Raw genomic sequence first — 19809 nt, 5'->3', positions numbered from 1 at the left:
TTTTTCATGATTTTTTTCTGGGTTACTTGTGGACACATTTTCTTCTCTCTCTCTCTCTCTGAGACGAAATGCACACACCCACTCATTCACTTTTAAACACATGCACGCAAACAGACATGCAGTCAGGCATTGTAGTCTAAAAATCGTGATGCGTTATATGACGGCCACAAACATAGCAGAAGTGTACCCTAATTGTTCGATGTCATTCTCATCCGTTCTTTTACTGTCTATGCTCTCATCCCACTAAACGCATGCACAGTTGCGGGGTTCATGGTTGCCGTATGGTTGCCACCAAAGATTCTAGAGCGGAGAATCTTTGGTTGCCACAGGCGAAGTTATGTTTACTTCCGGGTTGCCTCCCCGACCAAAACAGTGCGCGGCTGCCCATTATTTTTTACGCAGGGTGGCAAGAGGAGTTACTCACAGCGACCTATTCTATATAAGCTGATTAACGGCAGCCTGGAGAATGGCCGGGGAGACAGAGGACGAAATACCTGGTAATATATTAGCGATATTCACGTAATTTCCCGTTTTGATGTGGTTTGAGCTAATATTTCGCTAACGTTAGCTAACTATTGCAAGCGGAGTAGCTCATTACCAGTTCAGCTAGCCAATTAATAAATTAACTAGGTTGAGACACCAAACTAACAAAAACCAAACCAAAGCCTATCTATCTGTACGGTTGAATTAATATTTTACTCAAGTGTTAGCTATATCTAGTCATAATCGGCTGATAAGGGCCATCAATGACAAGTCTGGATGGTTATTAAATAATGTAATCAATAATGTTGACCATCGTTATTATTTATCAACTGAATAATCCCAAGGACAAAGTTACACTAACGTTAGCCTACTTCCAAGATCGTGTGGTTATCCCTGAAATTTAAAATACCCTTTATTAGTTTGGTAGCCTAATTGATGGAATGTCTTCTCATCTTCAAAATTGGATTTCTTTGTTCTTTGATTTTCTGGACAAGAATCAGGCGCTGTGTTCACCTTCGGGAAAAGTAAATTTTCTGACAACATCCCTAGCAGATTTTGGCTGAAGAATGACACACCCTCCAGAATATGTTGTGGAGATGAGCACACAGCGCTGATCACAGGTGACTTCATGAATCTTTGCACCTTGGATATGGATTTATTATATGATACAGAACGTGTATGGGTTCATTCAAAGATGCTGACATATCCAGACTAGTGCATTCAACATAACTTTGCATGTTTGTTGCCTGACAATTTACACAACATATTTTTTCCTCCTTCCGATTCAGAGAAAGGAAAGCTGTTTATGTTCGGCAGTAATAACTGGGGACAGCTCGGTTTTGGAACCAAGACCACTGTGTCTAAGCCTACTTGTGTGAAAGGTGCGTCTTTAGCCATTCAGTCTCAAAATAGACTATTGTTTTGGTGTCTGTCATTACCAGCTGTTTCTGGACCACTTGTAAAAGACAGCAGTGCACAGCTTTAATGAGCAGTCTGTGAATATAGCCTAAAGCCTGCCAATAACTAATGAAAGATATCAAGTGTGCTCAAGTCTTGTGAGAAGGAGACAAAGATACAGATTTGCTGTTTACCTAATCCCAATCTGGAGGTCCACATAATCTTATATAATCTCCAGAGCCAAAGCAACAGCAATAGGGCACTGCACTGCCCAGTTGGTTGCCAGTTCATATCTGAAGGAGTTTATAATTGTAGTGGTTATTCCAAGGCCACAATGTATTGACACTAGTACTTTATTTGCCTATTCATTCATTCATTCATTCATATACTCACAGAAGCAAACACCTCTTTTGTTTTAGCTTTGAAGACAGAAAAGGTGAAGCTGGCTGCTTGTGGAAGAAACCACACTCTCGTTTACACAAGTGAGTACTCTAAGTTTGGAGCACCTTGCAGACTCATTTGCTCCAGGGAAGCCAAATGTATTTGTCAGTGACATAGCTATTTTGCCAGAAGTGAGTAGCCTATGTTCACATAATGAGTGTTATCTTAAGGGTGTGTGATATATGTTAATATTATTAATTGCTGCTGTAACACCATAATTTCCATTTGAGAATGAATCTATTTATCTATCTATCTATCTATCTATCCATCTATCTATCTATCTAAGTATAAGTATAAGTATACTCTTTTGATCCTGTGAGGGAAATGTGGTCTCTGCATTTATCCCAATCCATGAATTAGTGAAACACACTCAGCACACAGTGAACACACAGTCAGGTGAAGTACACACTAATCCCGGCACAGTGAGCTGCCTGCAACAACAGCGGCTCTCGGGGAGCAGTGAGGGGTTAGGTGCCTTGCTCAAGGGCACTTCAGCTGTGTCTACTGGTCGGGGTTCGAACCGGCATTCCTCCGCTTAGAAGTCCGAAGCGCTAACCAGTAGGCCTCGATCCCCTATCTATCTATCTATCTATCTATCTATCTATCTATCAATCACATTTTGTCAGTGTTCAGTAGGAGGAAGTAGCTAGTGTGCTATTGATATTCAGATGTATTTAGAAGTGATGTATTCTGTGTATATATTCATATTCAGACCATTTACAGGTGAAGTATTCTGTATTTGCTTGTAGCTCAGGGGAACGTCTATGCAACTGGTGGCAACAGTGAGGGGCAGCTTGGCCTTGGGGACTATGATGAAAGAAGTACTTTCCAATTGGTGGACTTCTTTAACAAGCGGGGACCAATCAAAATGCTCGCTGCTGGTTCCAACACCTCAGCCGCTCTCACACGTAAGGTTATCATTTCATATAGATAGATTGTTGTCTGTAACAAAGAGTTGCAGTATATGGAAAATAGTTTGTCCTGTGACCAATTATAACAATACTGTTTTCTTTCTGTGATTGCAGAGAATGGGGTGCTGTATGTGTGGGGCGACAACTCTGAGGGCCAGATTGGTTTGGGAAAAGAAAGCAACGCTGTCAAACCGCAGAAGTTGTCCGTTGGACGTCCTGTTACCTGGGTGGCCTGTGGGTACTACCACTCTGCCTTAGTTACCGGTAGGACTTCTCATTCCTGAATATAATGGCCTCACTGACCCTGAATTTCTTTGTAGAGTTTGTATAAGTTATGCTTTGGTTGCAGAGGTGTTTTTTAAGTAAGCATTAAGAGATATAGTGTGCTTGTATTTTAACTGGTCACTTGTTTTCATGATAAACTGACATTTGCTTGCCTTGCCTGAATATGCGTTCCTGTGCTGTTGGATTACAGAGGATTTAAAAAGAATGCCTCCAGAACCTTAATGATAGCTCATTGATAGCTGGACATGCCCTGCCAGACCTGTAACTCCGCGGACGACCAGGCTTGTGAAACCTCTGTTCTCTGTGAGCTCCCTGGTCACACTGGACTGATTCCTAACAGATCTGTTGCTTGGCATTGCTCTGTGTTTACAGTTGATGGGGAGCTGTTCACTTTCGGGGAGAGGGACAGTGGGAAGTTGGGCCTGCCCACCAACAAGCTGGCCAATCACAGGGTCCCCCAGCTGGTGGAGGGCATCACGGACAGAGTCCTGCAGGTGGCGTGTGGCGGAGGACACACGGTGGCTCTCACAGGTACGAGGCTGCGGCCGATCCCACTCCCAGGTCACCGCGAATAGCAGTCTCCTGAGATCTTATTCACACCATTAATTACACACACACAGTCATACAGTCTCCTGAGCTCTTATTCACACCATTAATTACACACACACACACACACACACACACATTCACACCATTCATTACACACACACACACACACACACACACATTCACACCATTCATTACACACACACACACACACACACACACACACTCACTCACACACACACACACACACACACACACATTCACACCATTCATTACACACACACACACACACACACACACAAATTCACACCATTATTACACAGGGGATTGCTTCTATTTAAAGAAAATCGGTTGTTCACATGGTTTTAGTTTAAGGTGTTTCAGACTAATTTTAGACAAAGCACAATGCACTTGACATTCACTGTAAACAATCCTGTCATCAATCACAGTAGACAAAATGACAAAATGACTATTAACATGGACATCTTGAGTTGTGTTGGCCTGCTGTTTTGCTAGTGAAGACGCTGGTGTACTGTGTTGCAGAGGATTGCCTATACACATTCGGCCTGGGTCAGTTTGGGCAGCTTGGACACGGGACCTTCATCTTCGAGTCACGGTCACCCCGCGCTGTGGACCACTTCCGCAAGGGTCGAGTCCGACATGTTGCATGTGGGGAGAACCACACAGCAGTGATTACAGGTTAGAGACCATTGCATAGAACAAATACGGCAAATCCGCCTGGAGTTGTTTGAAGTAGAAATAAAAAGCTTTACAGTGAGAATCTTTCTTTATGTTTACATTACATTATTTCCTTTAGAGGTCCTACATGGGAAATCATTGCCCTCAGAGGTCAACTTTAAACCTTATGGCGGGGATAACATTAGCCAGCGGCAAGCGGCAGGTTTCCTATTGTTCTCTAAGGTTCGGCAGCGGCGCTAGCGTTGAAGAAGCTGAGCGTTTGAACTTGGTTCAACTTTCAAAGCGCAACGCGAGCATATTAAATTGTCAGTTAAGGCAAACCGTTTGTGTTACCATAGGAACGAGATGGAACTTATTATGGTCTGAGTGTTCTGTTATGCTTGCTGCTGCCGCTTGCCACTGGCTAATGTGATCCCTGCCTAACGGGGTATTTTGGTGGTAAAATCACCCTTTAATTATGACCCCGCCATGAGGACAAGCGGAAAGACTCTATACAGCTCACCGTTTTATTCTTTTATGGCCCTTTTCCTCTATGGTGTCTGGGGTAAAGCCTCTGACTTTTTATATTTCCATGATTGAGGCTGGAGACGCGGTCCAGACGGCCTCAGGTCAGCCCTGGAGTAGGGCAGGGCCAAATTGGATATAAATAAAACCGGAGAAATGTAAAAATAGACCGGTAGCATTTGTTTAGGGTTGCCTAGCAACATAAGTGACTGCTTATTTTTTTGCACAGACCATGCAGTTTGTATGTGGTGTTGTGGACTGTGGCCTTCTGTACACTATTGGAGATAGAATCATATATTGTATGTGGTGTTGTAGACTGTGGCCTTCTGTACACGTTTGGAGACGGTCGTCATGGGAAACTGGGGCTCGGAGAGGAGAACTTCACCAACCAGTTCAAGCCCACACTGTGCCCACGGTTCCTCAAGTACCATGTAGATGCTGTATGTTCCCTCTCGTGCTATTCTCACAATTTCTTTTTTACTAAAACCATAAGACAGTGCGTGAATGTCTAATGTGTGTGTGTGTGTGTGTGTGTGTGTGTTTGTGTTTATGTGATTGGACAGGTTACATGCGGAGGTTGTCACATGCTTGTGTTTGCCAAATCCCGCTCGAAGGCGGATGAGGAAGTGACCTTGGAGGAGGATGATGTGACTGAGGACTTCTGGGAGAAACCCTACACAGAGTTGCTAGGCGACACTGTAGAGTCTGCCACCCTCCAGAGGAGTCTCTCTGCTCGGGTCCGGCGACGAGAAAGGGTAGCGTACCATCTACCATCCGCACTGCCACTGGAGCGTAGCGTAGTATCATCTGCACTCTAACTATAATGATAGTACCCTCCGCACTCTAACTATAATGATAGTACCCTCCGCACTCTAACTATAATGATAGTACCATCTGCACTCTAACTATAACGATAGTACCGTCCGCACTCTTACTATAACCAGTACCGTTCGCACTGTCTGCATTGTTTAAAAAGCCTTTAATCTCACATGGCTATTCAGCTAAAACATGCCTACGCGTTTCAGCATAGCAGCCTTCACCAGGGCAGGTGAAAATGGTTGCCTTTAGGCTGTTCCTTCTCCATCTTAACAGCTGAAACACGTATGCATGTTTTAACTGAATAACCCTCAAGAGTACTTAAGAGTACCAGAGGGACCCCCAGCATCACACCCTAACAGCACTCCTTGTGAATTGTTTGAGGTAGCAAATTTGGCTATGTTGACTCTTTGACTAGGGTTGTAATCATTGACCAGAAACACACTGCAGCACCATGCTTAGTATCTGTAGTGTAAAGTACTAATCATAGAATTTGATTGTGTAGATTTGACGCAAGTAATGCTCAGTTTTGAGACTTACTGTAGTTACCGATAATTTCACATTATTTAACGGTTGTGGAATGATCAGTATTGAACAAAAGAATCCACTGAAAGCCCTATCAGATCATTTTCTACTCTGGGTGTGACACTCAAGACAGAATTGTTCAGAATAGGAGCCTGAAACTACTTGGATATAGAAACCTGGTACTAATTGTTGCTATACATTTGTGATATTTATTAGATAATCCGTGATGTGATTTTCTACTTTCTGACTTTTTGAGTCCCCTGTTGTAGCGGCTCATTCTAAGGTCACTGAAAGTAAATCCCTAAAAAAATGATTTGTTGGTCTTGTTTTTTAACTGGTCATCTTTTAGGAGCGATCTCCTGAGCAGTTTGGGGTGATGTTCCGCACTCTTCCCCCGCTCTCGTCGGCCCACCTCGGCACCACCATCTTACCCGTACCCAGCCAGACACTGCCTCCCAGGCTGCACCCGACGGACCTGCAGGACCGAAATGACCTCAATCGTGGCCGTGCCAAGAAGAGTGGCCTCTCCACCAGAATAGGTAACTTGTGATGAGTGTATTCATTTATGGGGAAATAAATTTATTTGGTAATTTTTTACATGCTGACTAGGCTTGTGATTGTTTCATAATGTTATGATGTTGTTGTTGACAGACAAGTAATTTATTAATCACTCTTATGACTTTTTAATCAAATGTTTTTGCAAGTTGCTTTGGACAAAATGTACACACTTCCAATCTCTATGTTTACTTCAATTACTTCGGCTTATTTTTTTGTTTAAGTGTGTTTCTCCTGATTTGGCAGGAAAAGCGAAAAAGGAGAAGTCCAAAGGCAAGAAAAGTTCCCCAGCGGACGCTGGAGACGACAGTGAGAGTGTGAAAGATTTGGGCGAAACCACAGACATACTAAATGTTGTAAGTGGTGAACATCGTAACATCCCTCAGATATCAAGACAGTTGTTTTCTAACACAGACATACTAAATGTTGTAAGTGGAGAACATCTTAACATCCCTCTGATATCAAGACAGTTAAGAGATGTCTGAAAAGCTTACTTCACTGTTGCACGCTTGCATTATATGAAGAAAAAATATTTCATGTTCAGCAGCAACAAAGACATGAATGATTACTGCACTGACATTATCATATAGTATGATGAAATGAAAATATCATGTGGTACCGTGCCTAGTCTCATGTAAATATGTGCTTTTGTGGGTTCATTTCACCTTGCTCTTAGATGTCAGTCAAGTGAAAAGTAGTTGTGTTAGCAGGAATGGCAGCAGGATGCCTGTTATCTCTTGTCTTGTCCTTACAGACTCATATGATGAAGATGGATCCCAGTGATCAGTCGCTGACGTTGTCTCCAGTGCATAAGGTAGGACATGCCACTGAAACGTCAATTATTGGGTCACCACTTGGGTTTGTTTGTTGAGAGATAGGTCACAATTCTAAATTAAGATAACTCATGAATTAAAGATAGAACAAGTCTGAAAAAAGAAAAAAATCAAAACAAACCGCAATAACTATGACATGTACATAATTTGACAAGTGACTGATGACGGATGCAGAATGAATGAACCCTTTTGCCTTTGACCCTCCCCTGACCCTTTAACCTTTGACCCTCCCCCGACCCTTTAGCCTTTGACCCTCCCCTGACCCTTTGACTCTTTCCTGACCCTTAGCCTTTGACCCTCCCCTGACCCTTTAGCCTTTGACCCTCCCCTGACCCTTTAGCCTTTGACCTTCCCCTGACCCTTTAACCTTTGACCCTCCTCTGACCCTTAAACCTTTGACCCTCCCCTGAACCTTTAGCCTTTGATTCTTTCTTTCTTTCTCCAACATTCTCTCTTTTTGTTTGCCTTCCAGCATCCATCACCTTCTCTGCATGTTCACGCTATTCTCTAACGCTTTCCCTCTTTTTGTTCTTTGCTGACGGGCGCTGGGATTAGAAGACAGTTAAGCTTGTGAAAAAGCAGCATGGTAAGGCCCCACGTGGCGAGGACACTCGTCCTGAGAGTAGGCATGATGTCTCCCCCAAACGGGCACTGCCCACAGAGCTCACCCCCAAGCGGGCATTGCATGGCGAGCTCGCTCGTCCTGAGAGTAGGCACGAGCTCACCCCCAAACGGGCACTGCCCACAGAGCGGCTCCAGAGCCCCAGCTCGAGGTCACTGTTGTCCGAGAGTGGGGACGGCAGGGGGGCGCTGCGCCAGGCCCCTCAGACCCGCAGCGGCGGGAAGGAAAATGTGCTCGTGCCCACACTGGAGTCCGGCTCTAGAGCACAGGTTGGCAAGGGCAAAAGGTCAGAGCAGGACAGCAGGAGGGGGGGGTCTAGGCCTTACTCGCCTGTTCAGATGCAGCCATCAAAGGAGAAAGGTCAACTGATTGAGTTGGCCAAACCTGTTAAAGCTGCCAAAGCGAAATCTGTGATTGCTGAAACCAAAGGTGAAGAACTTAGCCATGATAGTGACAGTACAGCCGGAATCAAACCCTCCACTAAAGATCAACCAAAGCTCTCAAAAGACAAAAGACAGGAACTGAAAAGCAGTGCAGCAAGGGAAGCTGGTGTAAAGATGGTAGGTGGCCTAAATTATGGTCTATTGACACCAGAGCCAGTTCATGTCAAACACAAATCCTCTGGAACTAAAGAAGCTCACAAAGCAAAAGAAACTCCCGAGATGGCCGTAATGAAATCTAAACCAAGTACAGAGCTCAAGACCACAAAAGGGAAAAGTAAACCAGTGATGGTTCAAAGTAAACCTGCAGAAGGCAAGGACATGGCAGCTGAAACGACATCTGAAAGAGACTCTGAAAGTCCTAAGAAAACCAAAGAGGACCTCAAAAAACCAGGCAGTAAAAAACCTGGGTTGGTCAGAAAACCTGACCCATCAGACGAGCAACAGATTTCTACATTGCGCTCTGAAGCGAAAAAAACAACCACTAAGACCAAGCCCGGACACAAAGGTCCGATTGTTGTAACTGAAGCTGGTCGGGCAACTAGTCGGGGGAAACTGCAGCCTGGTTGGGACACGCAGTCAGAACTGGAACCTGAGCCCAAGACGTCCCCAACAGGTACCCTATCCGCTGTGTCCTCCATGATGCAGGACGTGGATGTGGAGACTGCGACCAGGCTGGTGAAGACTGTGGCAGGTGGACAACTCTTCTCCAGGCCCAGGGACACCGGCTCGGCCCAGTCCACCCCTCGGACCAGGCCCACGGGGGAGAGGTTCACCAAGCAGAGAGCGGTCTCCACGGCATCCTCCAAGAGCGAGGAGTCGACCAGCGCCGCCCAGCCAAGCAAGAGGACGGCCGCTACCATCAACGTCAGACCCGACCCGGGTAGCTCCGGTCAAGAGGAGCCCGACTCAGAGCAGGGGGACGGAGACGAAGAGGGGAGCGACCAGGAGGAAGAGGAGGAAGAAGAGGGATCTCAAGATGCAACCCAAAGGCAAGGAGGGACGACCGAGAGTGAGGAAGATGAGAGCCAGGAGGGCACCGAGAGTGAGGGTAGAGCGCTGAGGTCAGGGAGGAGTGAAGCCAAGACGAAGAGTGGCGAGGGAGAGAGCGGGACTCGCGTAGACGTCACTGACGATGATGATGATGGTAATGGAGAGAAGGTTGATGACGACGACACTCTCGGAGGGATAACGGACGCAGAGGAGAGTGACACGAGGGAGGAGAGTAAAACTGCATCAGCCGAGGAAGAGGAAGAGGACACGGTCACCGAGGGGAAGAGTGAGAGTGTATCAGCGGAGGAAGAGGAGGGTGAGGAAAAGTCAGAGAGTGGGGGAACAGTGGGGGTCAGTGAAGACGAGGAGGAGGATGGTGATGAGATGGAGGGAGAGGAAGATGAGGAGGAGGGGCAGGAGACTGAAAGTAAACTAAGTGAGGAGGAGGACGACGAGGAGGAGAGCAAAAGTGGTTCAAGCAGCGGGGCTGGAAGCCAGAAGGAGGAGTCCGAGGAGGTGGATGAGGAAGAGGAGGAGGGAGAGGATGAAGTGACCGCAGAAGCAGAGAGCGAAGGGGAGGAGGAAGATGCAGAATCTGCGGAGGAGGACAGTAAGAGTGAAGGGGACAGTGAGGCAGAGGGGGAGAGTGGAGAAGCAGAAAGCAGCGAGGAGGAGGAGGAGGAGGAGGAGGAGGGGGAGGGGGAGGAGGAGGATGAGAGTGAAGAGAATGAAAGTGAACAGGAGGAGAGTGGGGAGCAGGAGGAGAGCGAAGCAGAGGAGGAGGAAGAGGAGGAGGATGAGGAGGAGGAAGAAGAGGGGGAGGAGGAAGAGGAGGGAAGTGGGGGTGAGGAGGGGGAGGAGGAGGCAGGTGAGGAGGAAGAGGAAGGAGAGGAGGAGGAGGAGGAAGATGAGAAAGGGAGCATCGAAGCTGAAAATGAGGAGGGAGAAGAAGAAGAGGAGGAGGAGGAGGAAGAAGAGGAGGAGGAGGAAGAGAAAACAAAACCAAAGGTGACAATCCAAAAAGAGCGAAAGGCCACGAAATCTTCAAAACCAGACGCCAAACTAGAGGCCAAACAGACTAGGCTAACTGCTTCAGCCAAGGGCCGGTCACGCTCAGGGAGGAAGCAGTCCAACACTGGCTCCCAGGAGTCTCAGCAATCCCAGTTCTGGGAGGATGTGCTTCCACAGTACCTTCATCTGAAATGACCTCACTTCTATACCAGTGCCCAGGATCTGCTAACTTTTTATTTACTGACTTTCTACATGATCATCTATAATGTTACATCGCCATCTTCTCTTTGACATGAACATCTATAATGTTACATCCCTGCCTTCTTTTTGACATGAACATCTATAATGTTACATCCCTCTCTCTTTGACATGAACATCTATAATGTTACATCGCCATCTTCTCTTTGACATGAACATCTATAATGTTACATCCCTGTCTTCTCTTTGACATGAACATCTATAATGTTACATCCCTGTCTTCTCTTTGACATGAACATCTATAATGTTACATCGCCATCTTCTCTTTGACATGAACATCTATAATGTTACATCCCTGTCTTCTCTTTGGCATGAACATCTATAATGTTACATCCCTGTCTTCTCTTTGACATGAACATCTATAATGTTACATCGCCATCTTCTCTTTGACATGAACATCTATAATGTTACATCCCTGTCTTCTCTTTGACATGAACATCTATAATGTTACATCCCTGTCTTCTCTTTGACATGAACATCTATAATGTTACATCCCTGTCTTTTTAACATGATCATCTATAATAGTACATCGCCGTCTTATCTTTGCCTCGCCGTATGCTTTCATACCTGTGTTGCCTCTGTTTTCTTTTTCAGTGTTTTGCCATGGACTATTTTTTCCTTTGTTTTCTACATCAAGGATCTGTCTATTTCTCTGTCTATTTGTGTTGGTAATGAAGTAATGAACATGCAATATCTGCATGTTATATTGGCAAAGGTGACTTGAGTGGAGTCCCTGGTTGTAACCTAGTTTGAATGGCCAAACCCATTCCATAAGTATAAGTATACTATTTTGATCCTGTGAGGGAAATCCCTAACCAGTAGGCCACGACAGCACTACTCACTTTAAGCACTACTCACTCAGGTCAAACAGTCAAGGGCAAACATGCACAGCTATCTAGGGCTTTAAGATACCTACAAGTAGACTTAAACAATTTATGGATGATTACAGTACATATTAAGACTTAAACAATTAGACTGTATACAATTCCATTGTTTGTAAGTTTTTGGGGACAGAGAACCTACAGCACAAGTGTTGACAGAGTGACCTACAGCATGCACAATGCAGAACTCACGCTAAAGGTTTTTGTTGTCTCTTTTGCAATTACTCAGGAACTCCGGAACAATTTTGTATATCCTCCCTTTGGGTATTGAATGTAATAAGCCTGCCTTCTGTGAAGGGAAACAGTCTCAGATCTCATATACCCTGTGCCTATTTATTAGTGTTATGAATGTATGCATTTGTAAATAAATTTTATTTGATTTCATCTCATGTTTGTAATTCTCCTTGCACACAACAAACCTAAGAGTCAGATTGTACTGTATGGCTTTCTTTAGAACTTAGTGAACATATAGACCCTTTCAAGAGAGTTCCATTATCAGCATCATAGTTGGCCCCACAAGACTTCCGTTTTAACATTCCATATGTTATCTTAATGCAGAGGAAGTAGATTGGGGCCCAAATAGAACGTTCAAGCATTGTTTTTGTTTACCTTGTTGAAAGGGTCCATAGACTAGTTTTCATTTCTGCATGGGACCGACACAACACAGCCACGTCACAGAGCATCTCCACCGTCTCTGCCCAGCAATTGAACTCTGAATGCATTTGACATCACCAATTATTACTTGTAGAATTGTTATTTCACAGCTAAGTAAATTCTGCACGCTGGGAAGTATCAATCTAAAGCAACAAGCTTTAGAGACAGATTCAGTGATTAGTAGGGTTTGCAGCATCTCTTCATCTTGCATGCGCATTCACAGTAGCAGCTTGTTACTGCCAGTTTCATAATAGGATCTGTCCACACTGCAGGTGAGATTATCATTTTAACCCTTTCAACACCATGTCAGTTGAAACTGTGCCATATAGTCCTTTGTTTTGGTCTTTAGTGCTGTTGGAGTAGCATAAAACTAGTAATCAGAGGTTTGACTTGGCCAGTCATTGTAGTTGCCCTGCCTTTCACCTGACACAGCTATTTTCATCCATTACATTGTGACATACTGAACTTGTAAACACCACCTCTGATAGCTGCATATTTGTGTTGTGTGTGTGTTGTGTGTGTTGTGTGTTCCCCCTGTTTTGGTCATATGTTATTTGTCTCCATCCGACACATCTAAGCCTGACTTCTAAGCTGGACTCTGCACACACAGGACGGTGCAGGTGAAGCCTCACAGGAGACCAGTGAGACAGAGGAGACTAATCAAGATGGAGATGAGGATGAAGATGAAGACGATGAAGGTGTTGAAGAAATGGAGGGTAGTGAGGAAGAGGAGGAGAAGGATCAAGAGAAGGAAGAGGAGGATCTACAGTTACAGGAGGCGGAGCCAGAGCCAGACAAAAGCCTCAACGCCTCATCACCGCAGGTATCCCAGAGGCCTCCGAGCCTCTAACTGTACTGTATATGACTGCAGGTAGCACAGAGGCCTCCGAGCCTCTAACTGTACTGTATATGACTGCAGGTATCCCAGAGGCCTCCGAGCCTCTAACTGTACTGTACATCACCGCAGGTAGCACAGAGGCCTCTTCAAGTGTCTTAACTGTTCTGTACTTCTAAAGCCCATTGCAACAATTGTATGGGATATCTCTTCAAGATTAATTTAATGTTTGACATGGCAGGGTACAGCAGCATAACAACAGTTTTTAATTAATTGTAACATTACAGCAAACATAATAGCAGGACCTTTTATTTAAAAAAAAACTATCAATAAATAGTTCATTTAAAATACAAACAAATTAAACATGTTTTAGGGGGGGGGGCAGTGTCTAGGAAACTGGATATAGTATCAATTTCTGTGCTGTTAAAAAAACCTTGCTTTTAACTTTAAAGTAGAAGAAATGATCTTTTATCACTTTTCGTTTTCCAGGAAGCAGAGGTAGAAAAAGAAAAAGAGGAGGCGGCCCCAGATGGCGCAGTTAAAGAAAAAGAGGAGGCAGTCCCAGATGGTGCAGTTAAAGAAAAAGAGGAGGAAGCCCCAGATGGTGCGGTTAAAGGTGTGTTGTGAACCATGTTCCTCCACATAACAAGACAGACATAAGGAATGTATTATTGATTCTGGAAGAACATGGGTTTGTTTTTTCATTTCCAGAAACTGAAGAAAAGGTGGAGCAACAGCCTCAAACGGAAGAGGTGCTGGAGACCAGCACACAGCCACAGACTGAGAAGGAGGAGAAATCAAGGAGCATCTTTGGACCAAACAGAAGGGTCTGCTCAAACACAAAAACCTCAGTGAATTAGCAGACATGTTTTACTTTTGACCCGAGCCTTATATATCAGCCTCTAATGTACTTCTGTATATTAGCCTCTAATGCTAACAGAAATACTCCATATCTGTCTGCAGAGTTCTCTGTTCCAGCGGCAGCCCTCCAACAGACGTCAGCAATCAAAGGACAAGATGGAGGGCTTATCGGAGAGCACTTCAACAGGGAAGCCAGTCGTTGAGGGATCCTCCATGCCTGACCAGAGCGTTGGAGATGCAGGACGCAGCATCTGTAGCGAGACCCAGCAGGGTAAGAAGGGACCTGCTGGTGGACGCTCACGGTCAGCTACCTGCGTCCTCCTCTGAATACCCTCAGGGGCAACTGCTGGGATGGACACTGGGAGCCTGCGCAACCAAACAGAGTTCTGCAGATCTAGAGGAAGACCACTAACTTTGTTTCTGATTCTTTATTAAAAAAGTCACTAATTGTTTTTTGTCCATATTTCTGTCAATGAGGGTCTTTAATTACTGTCTAATTTAACAGAACCTTCTCTCTTTTTTCGTAAGGATTGCAGTGTGGAACTGGAACATATGAAAACAGAGCTTGTTGTGTACTTTATTTTACATATGACTTTATTGTCTTATTTTGTTTGTTTGTGTGTGCATGCATTTTGAAGAGTGGTTTATATTCTTATAACAAATGTATTTTCCTATAATGATTTATTTATGTTGGGATAAACTGCACACTTGCACTTTACAAAGTTTTTTTATTCAAAAGAACACTTTGGCAATTTCGAGATGTGTAACTGAATGTTTAACTGTTAACAGTTAACTGTTTTGTATTTGATGTGATTTCAGTAAACAAATGGGTAAAATGTGTTTAATCGTTGAAAGCCTTGTCTACTCTTTCCCCACCATGAAGATAGTTTATCAGGACTTTGGAGCATATCCTATTGCAGTGGTTCTCAAATTTGTTGGTTCCAAGGACCCTCTGTGGGGGAGAAAGTAATCGTAAAAATTAAGCATATGCCATTTGTATTGCAAGTTTGTAACTTCATCTGTCTTTTGTCAACTTTAGATTTTGCAACACTTGACAACATGGTCTGACTCAAACATTTCTCCACATTCATCAGCCAGCTAGTTGGCAAATAAACCATCTAAGCAGCAGTTATGGTTCTTTAACTGATTCATAATACAAGGATACAAGGAGGTTTATTTGTCACATACATAGCAATACTAACGTAAAGCATGTAGTGAAATTTGTGCAAGTGTGAAGAAAGAAAGATCAAGAAAGATTTTAATAAATATAAATAACAAGAGAGGATAAAAAGTGCAGTGTGTGTAATAAAAAAAATAAATTAAAAAAATGTTAACGTGTACGAGCAAAGACGCAATTTACTTGTTTTATTGGTGAAAAGGTAGCCTGCCATCAAAACATCAACACAGTATTAGAAGCCAACTGTCTAGCAACAGCGCTTTGCAAAGAAATTCAACCGAAGCGTGCTCAGATGACTGATAGAGGAGGCACTGTTGCTCATCTGTCCGTCATCAAAGCCTGCCCAGACAGTTTGATTGGTCCGAACAGCTCTGGTTCGGGCATTGCCATAGACAGTTCGGGCATTGCTCTTCAGCGGACTTCCCGACCTCGATGTTGTGGGTGGGGCTAAGTTCGGCTGGCTTTCAGGCTTTCAGGCTAGTGAAAAGTGTCATCATCTGTAGATATGAATTTTTAAAACGAAAAACCACAACTTCATAATTTAAAGCAAATGAATGGGTGGCGGACACTTGAGAACCACTGGCCTAATTGCACATGTTTGGTAGCTATACATCACTTTGACCAGTAGTGGGCAGCGTTGCCAAGTGCGCTACAAAGTGGAGAGCTTGTGGTAGAGCTTGAAACTCGTCGGCTTCACTGAAGCCAGTAGCAGCTAACAGGAAATTGGTTTTGGTCCAGTCGAGAAGACGTTGCAAGCAAATTGACAACATAACAGTTAACCCTAAGTGATCGCTCATCTACTGGTGGAAAATATGGAGGAATACCATCCTGGTGACGAGGTAAACTTCAGCACGCATAAAGTAACAACAAAGCAATGCGAGTATAACGTCGCTAGTGAACACAACACCGATAAAGCGAGCTAATGGCTAGCATGTAGCTAACCTTGGTAGTCGCTCAGAAACAGCGAAATAGTCTGTCATTTAGTCACGGAGATTGGTGTGAAACATACGTACAGTCACAAGTAACTCACAGTTTGTCAGTAAATGTGTTTTATTAATTTAAGAACATCACTCTCAACTTAACAAAAGAATGATTGTGGGTGTGGTCATGGCCCCTGACGCAACGACTGTCAAATCTGGCTTGCTGTGTAGTTAGCAGGCTTAACTAGCGTATTTATGTCATTAATTACTCAATTTAAACCAACGAATTACTGTTAATATCAACTTTTAAATCAGTAAAGTCTTCAGACTATGTCTATGGTGTGATTTAGATTTAAATCAAAGCTACATTTCAGTGTATTTGCTGGGACAATTTGCGGAGAAAAAAAGAGGTCAACAATCAGCTTGATTTTGACGTTACATGTCAAAATTAGTGACATGTCTTGTTTTGAGCTCATTTATTTTTCCAATAAGGGTACAAACAATACTTATGAAGTGATGAGACCGGGCTCTTGAAAACAGGACTCCATTGCAAGGGTTTTAGCTGGGGAATGCACTTAGCGCTGTGCAAAGCCTGTTGATTAGATCAAAGCTCCTCTCTTGAGTAGCATAAATGTATGGCTTTGGCATACTAGGCCCAGAAGCTTTGTTGTGTCGAGCAACACGAGAGATAAAAGTGTGGAATGCAAATGATGTAGGTCACACTAAGTTTCTCTTCCTTTGTTCTTTTGACAGGTGGCCTTTAACCCTGATGAAGCAAGTAACTGCGTGAAAGAGGTAAAGGCAATTTTATAAATAAAGATGGATTCTTCTTGTGCAGCCAGAAAGATAGCTGAAACACATTACCCTGTTGATATGTTAGGAAAGCTGAGAACAAAGTGTCCATTAGTGCTGAGCTTTAGCTCTCATAACCCTTCAGGGGCTTCAGCTTCTACTATGTATGCTCTCTTTGTTTTGAAAATGCCTTGATATTAAATCAGATGATTGCTGATGCATAACATCAAGATGTGTTTTTGTTTTTTTTCCCCTCAGTGTATCGAGGGGATCATTGGAGGTGTAGACTACAGTCAGAACAAAGTGAACCAGTGGACAGCCACCATCGTGGAGCATTCCCTCACACAGCTCGTTAAGCAGGGGAAGCCCTTCAAGTACATTGGTAGGGTAAATACAGACCAGGCTGAAAACTAGCTGGCTCTCTGTTGATGTAGTTTAGCATCATTCAGATCATTTTGTCCTGATTTTTTGTTTTTGTTTGTTTGTTTACAGTGAACTGTGCTGTCATGCAGAAGAGTGGGGCTGGTCTTCACACAGCCAGTTCCTGTTATTGGGACACAACAACTGATGGTAAGTGTCTCTCCATCACCCCAAACACACACACACACACACACTCATACACACTCATAAGTCATTCATTCCCTTACTCTTCACCTTAAGGTGGTGTGTGATGAGTGTCCTGGCGTATAATAACCCAGGTGGATGCTACACACTGGTGGTGGTGTTTAGTGAGGTTCCCCCTTCACTGTGAAGTGCTGTGGGTGCCTTGATGAAAATTTAAATAAATGGTGTTGCTTTTGAATGAGGAACTCATTGAATTCAGATTTAAAAATAATTAATTTGGAAATGTAAATATTGCTTGGAAATCTAATTGGGTCATTCCACGTCAATTCAACCAGGGCCCACACACTTAGGTCTCAAAACATTCTGAAAAAATTACCAGGTGTACCTATGTTACCTAGGAGACACACTGTAAAATTACTTTTATGTAAGATCAATACTTTCCAAGATACAGCCAGTTTTACAGGGGGAGGGGGGTGTCGATTTTGTTCGGCCTCTTTTTTTTGGTCAAAGTTCACAAGCCCACAGTGCAAGAACTAAACCATGTAGGAGGCTCAAATTTTGCATGCTGGTACATAAATAGGAATAGTATGTAGCAAAATCGTCACGTTTGGTCTGGATGATCCTGCATGATCATAGCTGTCCCTCAAAGTTGATCAAAATGTTATTGAAGTTTTTGGCTGGGCTCTGTTTAGGCCTTCAGAAGACATATTTGTACTCAACATAGGTTTTTGATTTATTTTCCTTACTGAGATAAGTAGAAACACTCTCACAAAAAATTGACCCAATTGAAACACAAGCATGATATGTGTTCATGAGGTTCCACACAGCTTGTTGATGCCTTTGAGTTTTGATCATCTAAAAGAAAATGACTGAGCATGAGGAATCCTGGAATGTGGATTGTACCATTTGGTTAAAAGGACACACAATGTCCTAGAAAGCTCAGGAAGGAAGTCTGAGTCTGAGCTGTGTTAACCAATCCCCAGTCCAATGACCATGTGTGTGTCCACTGCAGGCAGCTGCACGGTGAGGTGGGAGAACCGCACCATGTACTGCGTGGTCAGTGTGTTCGCCGTGGCCGTGACACTCTAACTGACCTCGCCTGCCTTCACACAAGCCTGAGAGCAGCCGAGGCCAGCGTGCACACGGACACAAGGGGAGCAAACGCCAACGATCCCAACAGTTTGCTGTTCAGCTGAACAATGTTCAGTGTCTCTGGTGGCACCCCAAAGATGGACATGCAGAGCAACCCCCCCCCCCCCAGATGATGTCATCTCTCTTGTGCATCCGTGGCAACTGACCGTACAGTCCATGCTATTGCTGCCGTGTTTCTCTTCATGCTAGTGTACAGTAACCATAGCAGTTATTATTGAAATTATGGGGTGTGTTGAAGTTATGCAGACTCCTTGCTTAGCACATATGCGATGGCCAACATGTATATTACTTTAATGGATGGATTTATTTCTTGTTTAAGTGTAGCTTGTGTTATTGTTATTTTAAGATAGTTTAGGTGCAGGGAGAGGTAAGGTGCAAAATTAATTTATTCACAAATCTTCCCTTACTTTAACTCATGTAACGTAAACCTTTGTGAAATATTAACTGCACAAATTCTTGAGTAAAAAAATGCAACATTTTATTGAGAAAATTGATGGACTACAAAACATAGAAGATTCCACTGCCCCAACGCATTTTTTTTTTTGCCTTTAGAAATGTATGTATTTACCTGAAACATGATTGAAAAACTGTTTGGTTTGTAAACAAACTCATCATGTCAAACTGAGCTCCAGTGACAGTATGTAAAATAAAAAATTCAAGATATCTATTAATTGCCTGTATTGTTTTTAATGACAAACAATTAAAGATTCAGTCCATGATGCGGTGGTGAGCATCGTGCTGATTGGCTGGGATTTTTAGAGGAACACAATGAAGGAATTGTTGGCTATTTTCTACGTATTGGGTATCCAATTAGCACTAATAGGTCCCCAACTTGTCTAACACCAACAAAAAGGATCATGCTCCCACCCTTAACAAAGTTCATCCGCACTACCAGGCGTTTGGGACACATCGGCACTGGCAGAGACTCTGTTCTCATTATTGTAACTCAGTGTGGCATCTAAATGAATCTGTTATTTTAAGGTAAAATAACTACATTGTGTTGGTGGAGCCCCCATGTTTGCTTCCTATTGACAAAAGCTGGGCTGTAGCCTAGCCAACACCAGACCCGTGGGGTATACTACGATGCACGTTAAACATATCTAGGCTATGTAGACATATCGAGGCTTGATAAAGCCTTGACTCAGGGGTATACG

At 43.7% G+C, this 19809-nt stretch overlaps 3 protein-coding genes across 4 annotated transcripts; all 3 read left to right on the top strand.

Moving 5' to 3' along the window:
* The first annotated feature begins 339 nt into the window (after window positions 1-339).
* rpgrb (retinitis pigmentosa GTPase regulator b) lies at window positions 340-12957 on the top strand. Its single transcript, XM_042081649.1, has 16 exons — window positions 340-497; window positions 978-1103; window positions 1272-1364; window positions 1800-1862; window positions 2571-2729; window positions 2847-2996; window positions 3390-3548; window positions 4107-4262; window positions 5082-5206; window positions 5330-5521; window positions 6457-6646; window positions 6909-7018; window positions 7417-7476; window positions 8051-8121; window positions 8206-10236; window positions 10441-12957. Exons 1-16 carry the CDS (start codon window positions 467-469, stop codon window positions 10754-10756), a joined length of 4032 nt encoding a protein of 1343 aa, XP_041937583.1. The 5' UTR covers window positions 340-466; the 3' UTR covers window positions 10757-12957.
* Window positions 12949-14890, top strand: LOC121698260 (uncharacterized protein DDB_G0286299-like). Its single transcript, XM_042080207.1, has 4 exons — window positions 12949-13177; window positions 13679-13805; window positions 13901-14016; window positions 14153-14890. The coding sequence occupies exons 1-4, from the start codon at window positions 13064-13066 to the stop codon at window positions 14375-14377; spliced, it is 582 nt and encodes a 193-aa protein (XP_041936141.1). The 5' UTR covers window positions 12949-13063; the 3' UTR covers window positions 14378-14890.
* A 1004-nt stretch (window positions 14891-15894) lies between these two features.
* On the top strand, window positions 15895-19326 carry dynlt3 (dynein light chain Tctex-type 3). 2 transcript variants are annotated; one of them, XM_042080212.1, is made up of 5 exons: window positions 15895-16066; window positions 16901-16942; window positions 17198-17321; window positions 17432-17509; window positions 17600-17625. In XM_042080212.1, the coding sequence occupies exons 1-5, from the start codon at window positions 16040-16042 to the stop codon at window positions 17608-17610; spliced, it is 282 nt and encodes a 93-aa protein (XP_041936146.1). In that variant the 5' UTR covers window positions 15895-16039; the 3' UTR covers window positions 17611-17625. The 2 variants fall into 2 exon arrangements, with proteins under 2 accessions (XP_041936146.1, XP_041936145.1); XM_042080211.1 differs by lacking the exon at window positions 17600-17625 and adding an exon at window positions 18516-19326 and having other exon boundaries at window positions 15896-16066.
* The last annotated feature ends 483 nt before the right edge of the window (window positions 19327-19809 follow it).

This window comes from Alosa sapidissima, chromosome 23 (genome assembly GCF_018492685.1).
Source record: "Alosa sapidissima isolate fAloSap1 chromosome 23, fAloSap1.pri, whole genome shotgun sequence".
In the NCBI taxonomy this organism is placed as follows: domain Eukaryota; kingdom Metazoa; phylum Chordata; class Actinopteri; order Clupeiformes; family Clupeidae; genus Alosa; species Alosa sapidissima.
Note: the sequence above shows the minus strand (reverse complement) of the source record. Positions and strands in the feature narration are given on the sequence as shown.

What these genes read in the sequence shown, in the direction of transcription:
- rpgrb (XM_042081649.1), top strand. Translation starts at nt 467, where the DNA reads ATGGCCGGGGAGACAGAGGACGAAATACCTG. An exon ending in TAAGCCTACTTGTGTGAAAG is followed by an intron (nt 1,365 to 1,799) that starts GTGCGTCTTTAG and finishes CTTTTGTTTTAG; the next exon opens with CTTTGAAGACAGAAAAGGTG. An exon ending in GGGTCCGGCGACGAGAAAGG is followed by an intron (nt 5,522 to 6,456) that starts GTAGCGTACCAT and finishes GTCATCTTTTAG; the next exon opens with GAGCGATCTCCTGAGCAGTT.
- LOC121698260 (XM_042080207.1), top strand. Translation starts at nt 13,064, where the DNA reads ATGGAGGGTAGTGAGGAAGAGGAGGAGAAGGATCAAGAGAAGGAAGAG. An exon ending in TCAACGCCTCATCACCGCAG is followed by an intron (nt 13,178 to 13,678) that starts GTATCCCAGAGG and finishes TTCGTTTTCCAG; the next exon opens with GAAGCAGAGGTAGAAAAAGA. An exon ending in CCCAGATGGTGCGGTTAAAG is followed by an intron (nt 13,806 to 13,900) that starts GTGTGTTGTGAA and finishes TTTCATTTCCAG; the next exon opens with AAACTGAAGAAAAGGTGGAG.
- dynlt3 (XM_042080211.1), top strand. Translation starts at nt 16,040, where the DNA reads ATGGAGGAATACCATCCTGGTGACGAG. An exon ending in GAAGCCCTTCAAGTACATTG is followed by an intron (nt 17,322 to 17,431) that starts GTAGGGTAAATA and finishes GTTTGTTTACAG; the next exon opens with TGAACTGTGCTGTCATGCAG. An exon ending in TTGGGACACAACAACTGATG is followed by an intron (nt 17,510 to 18,515) that starts GTAAGTGTCTCT and finishes TGTCCACTGCAG; the next exon opens with GCAGCTGCACGGTGAGGTGG.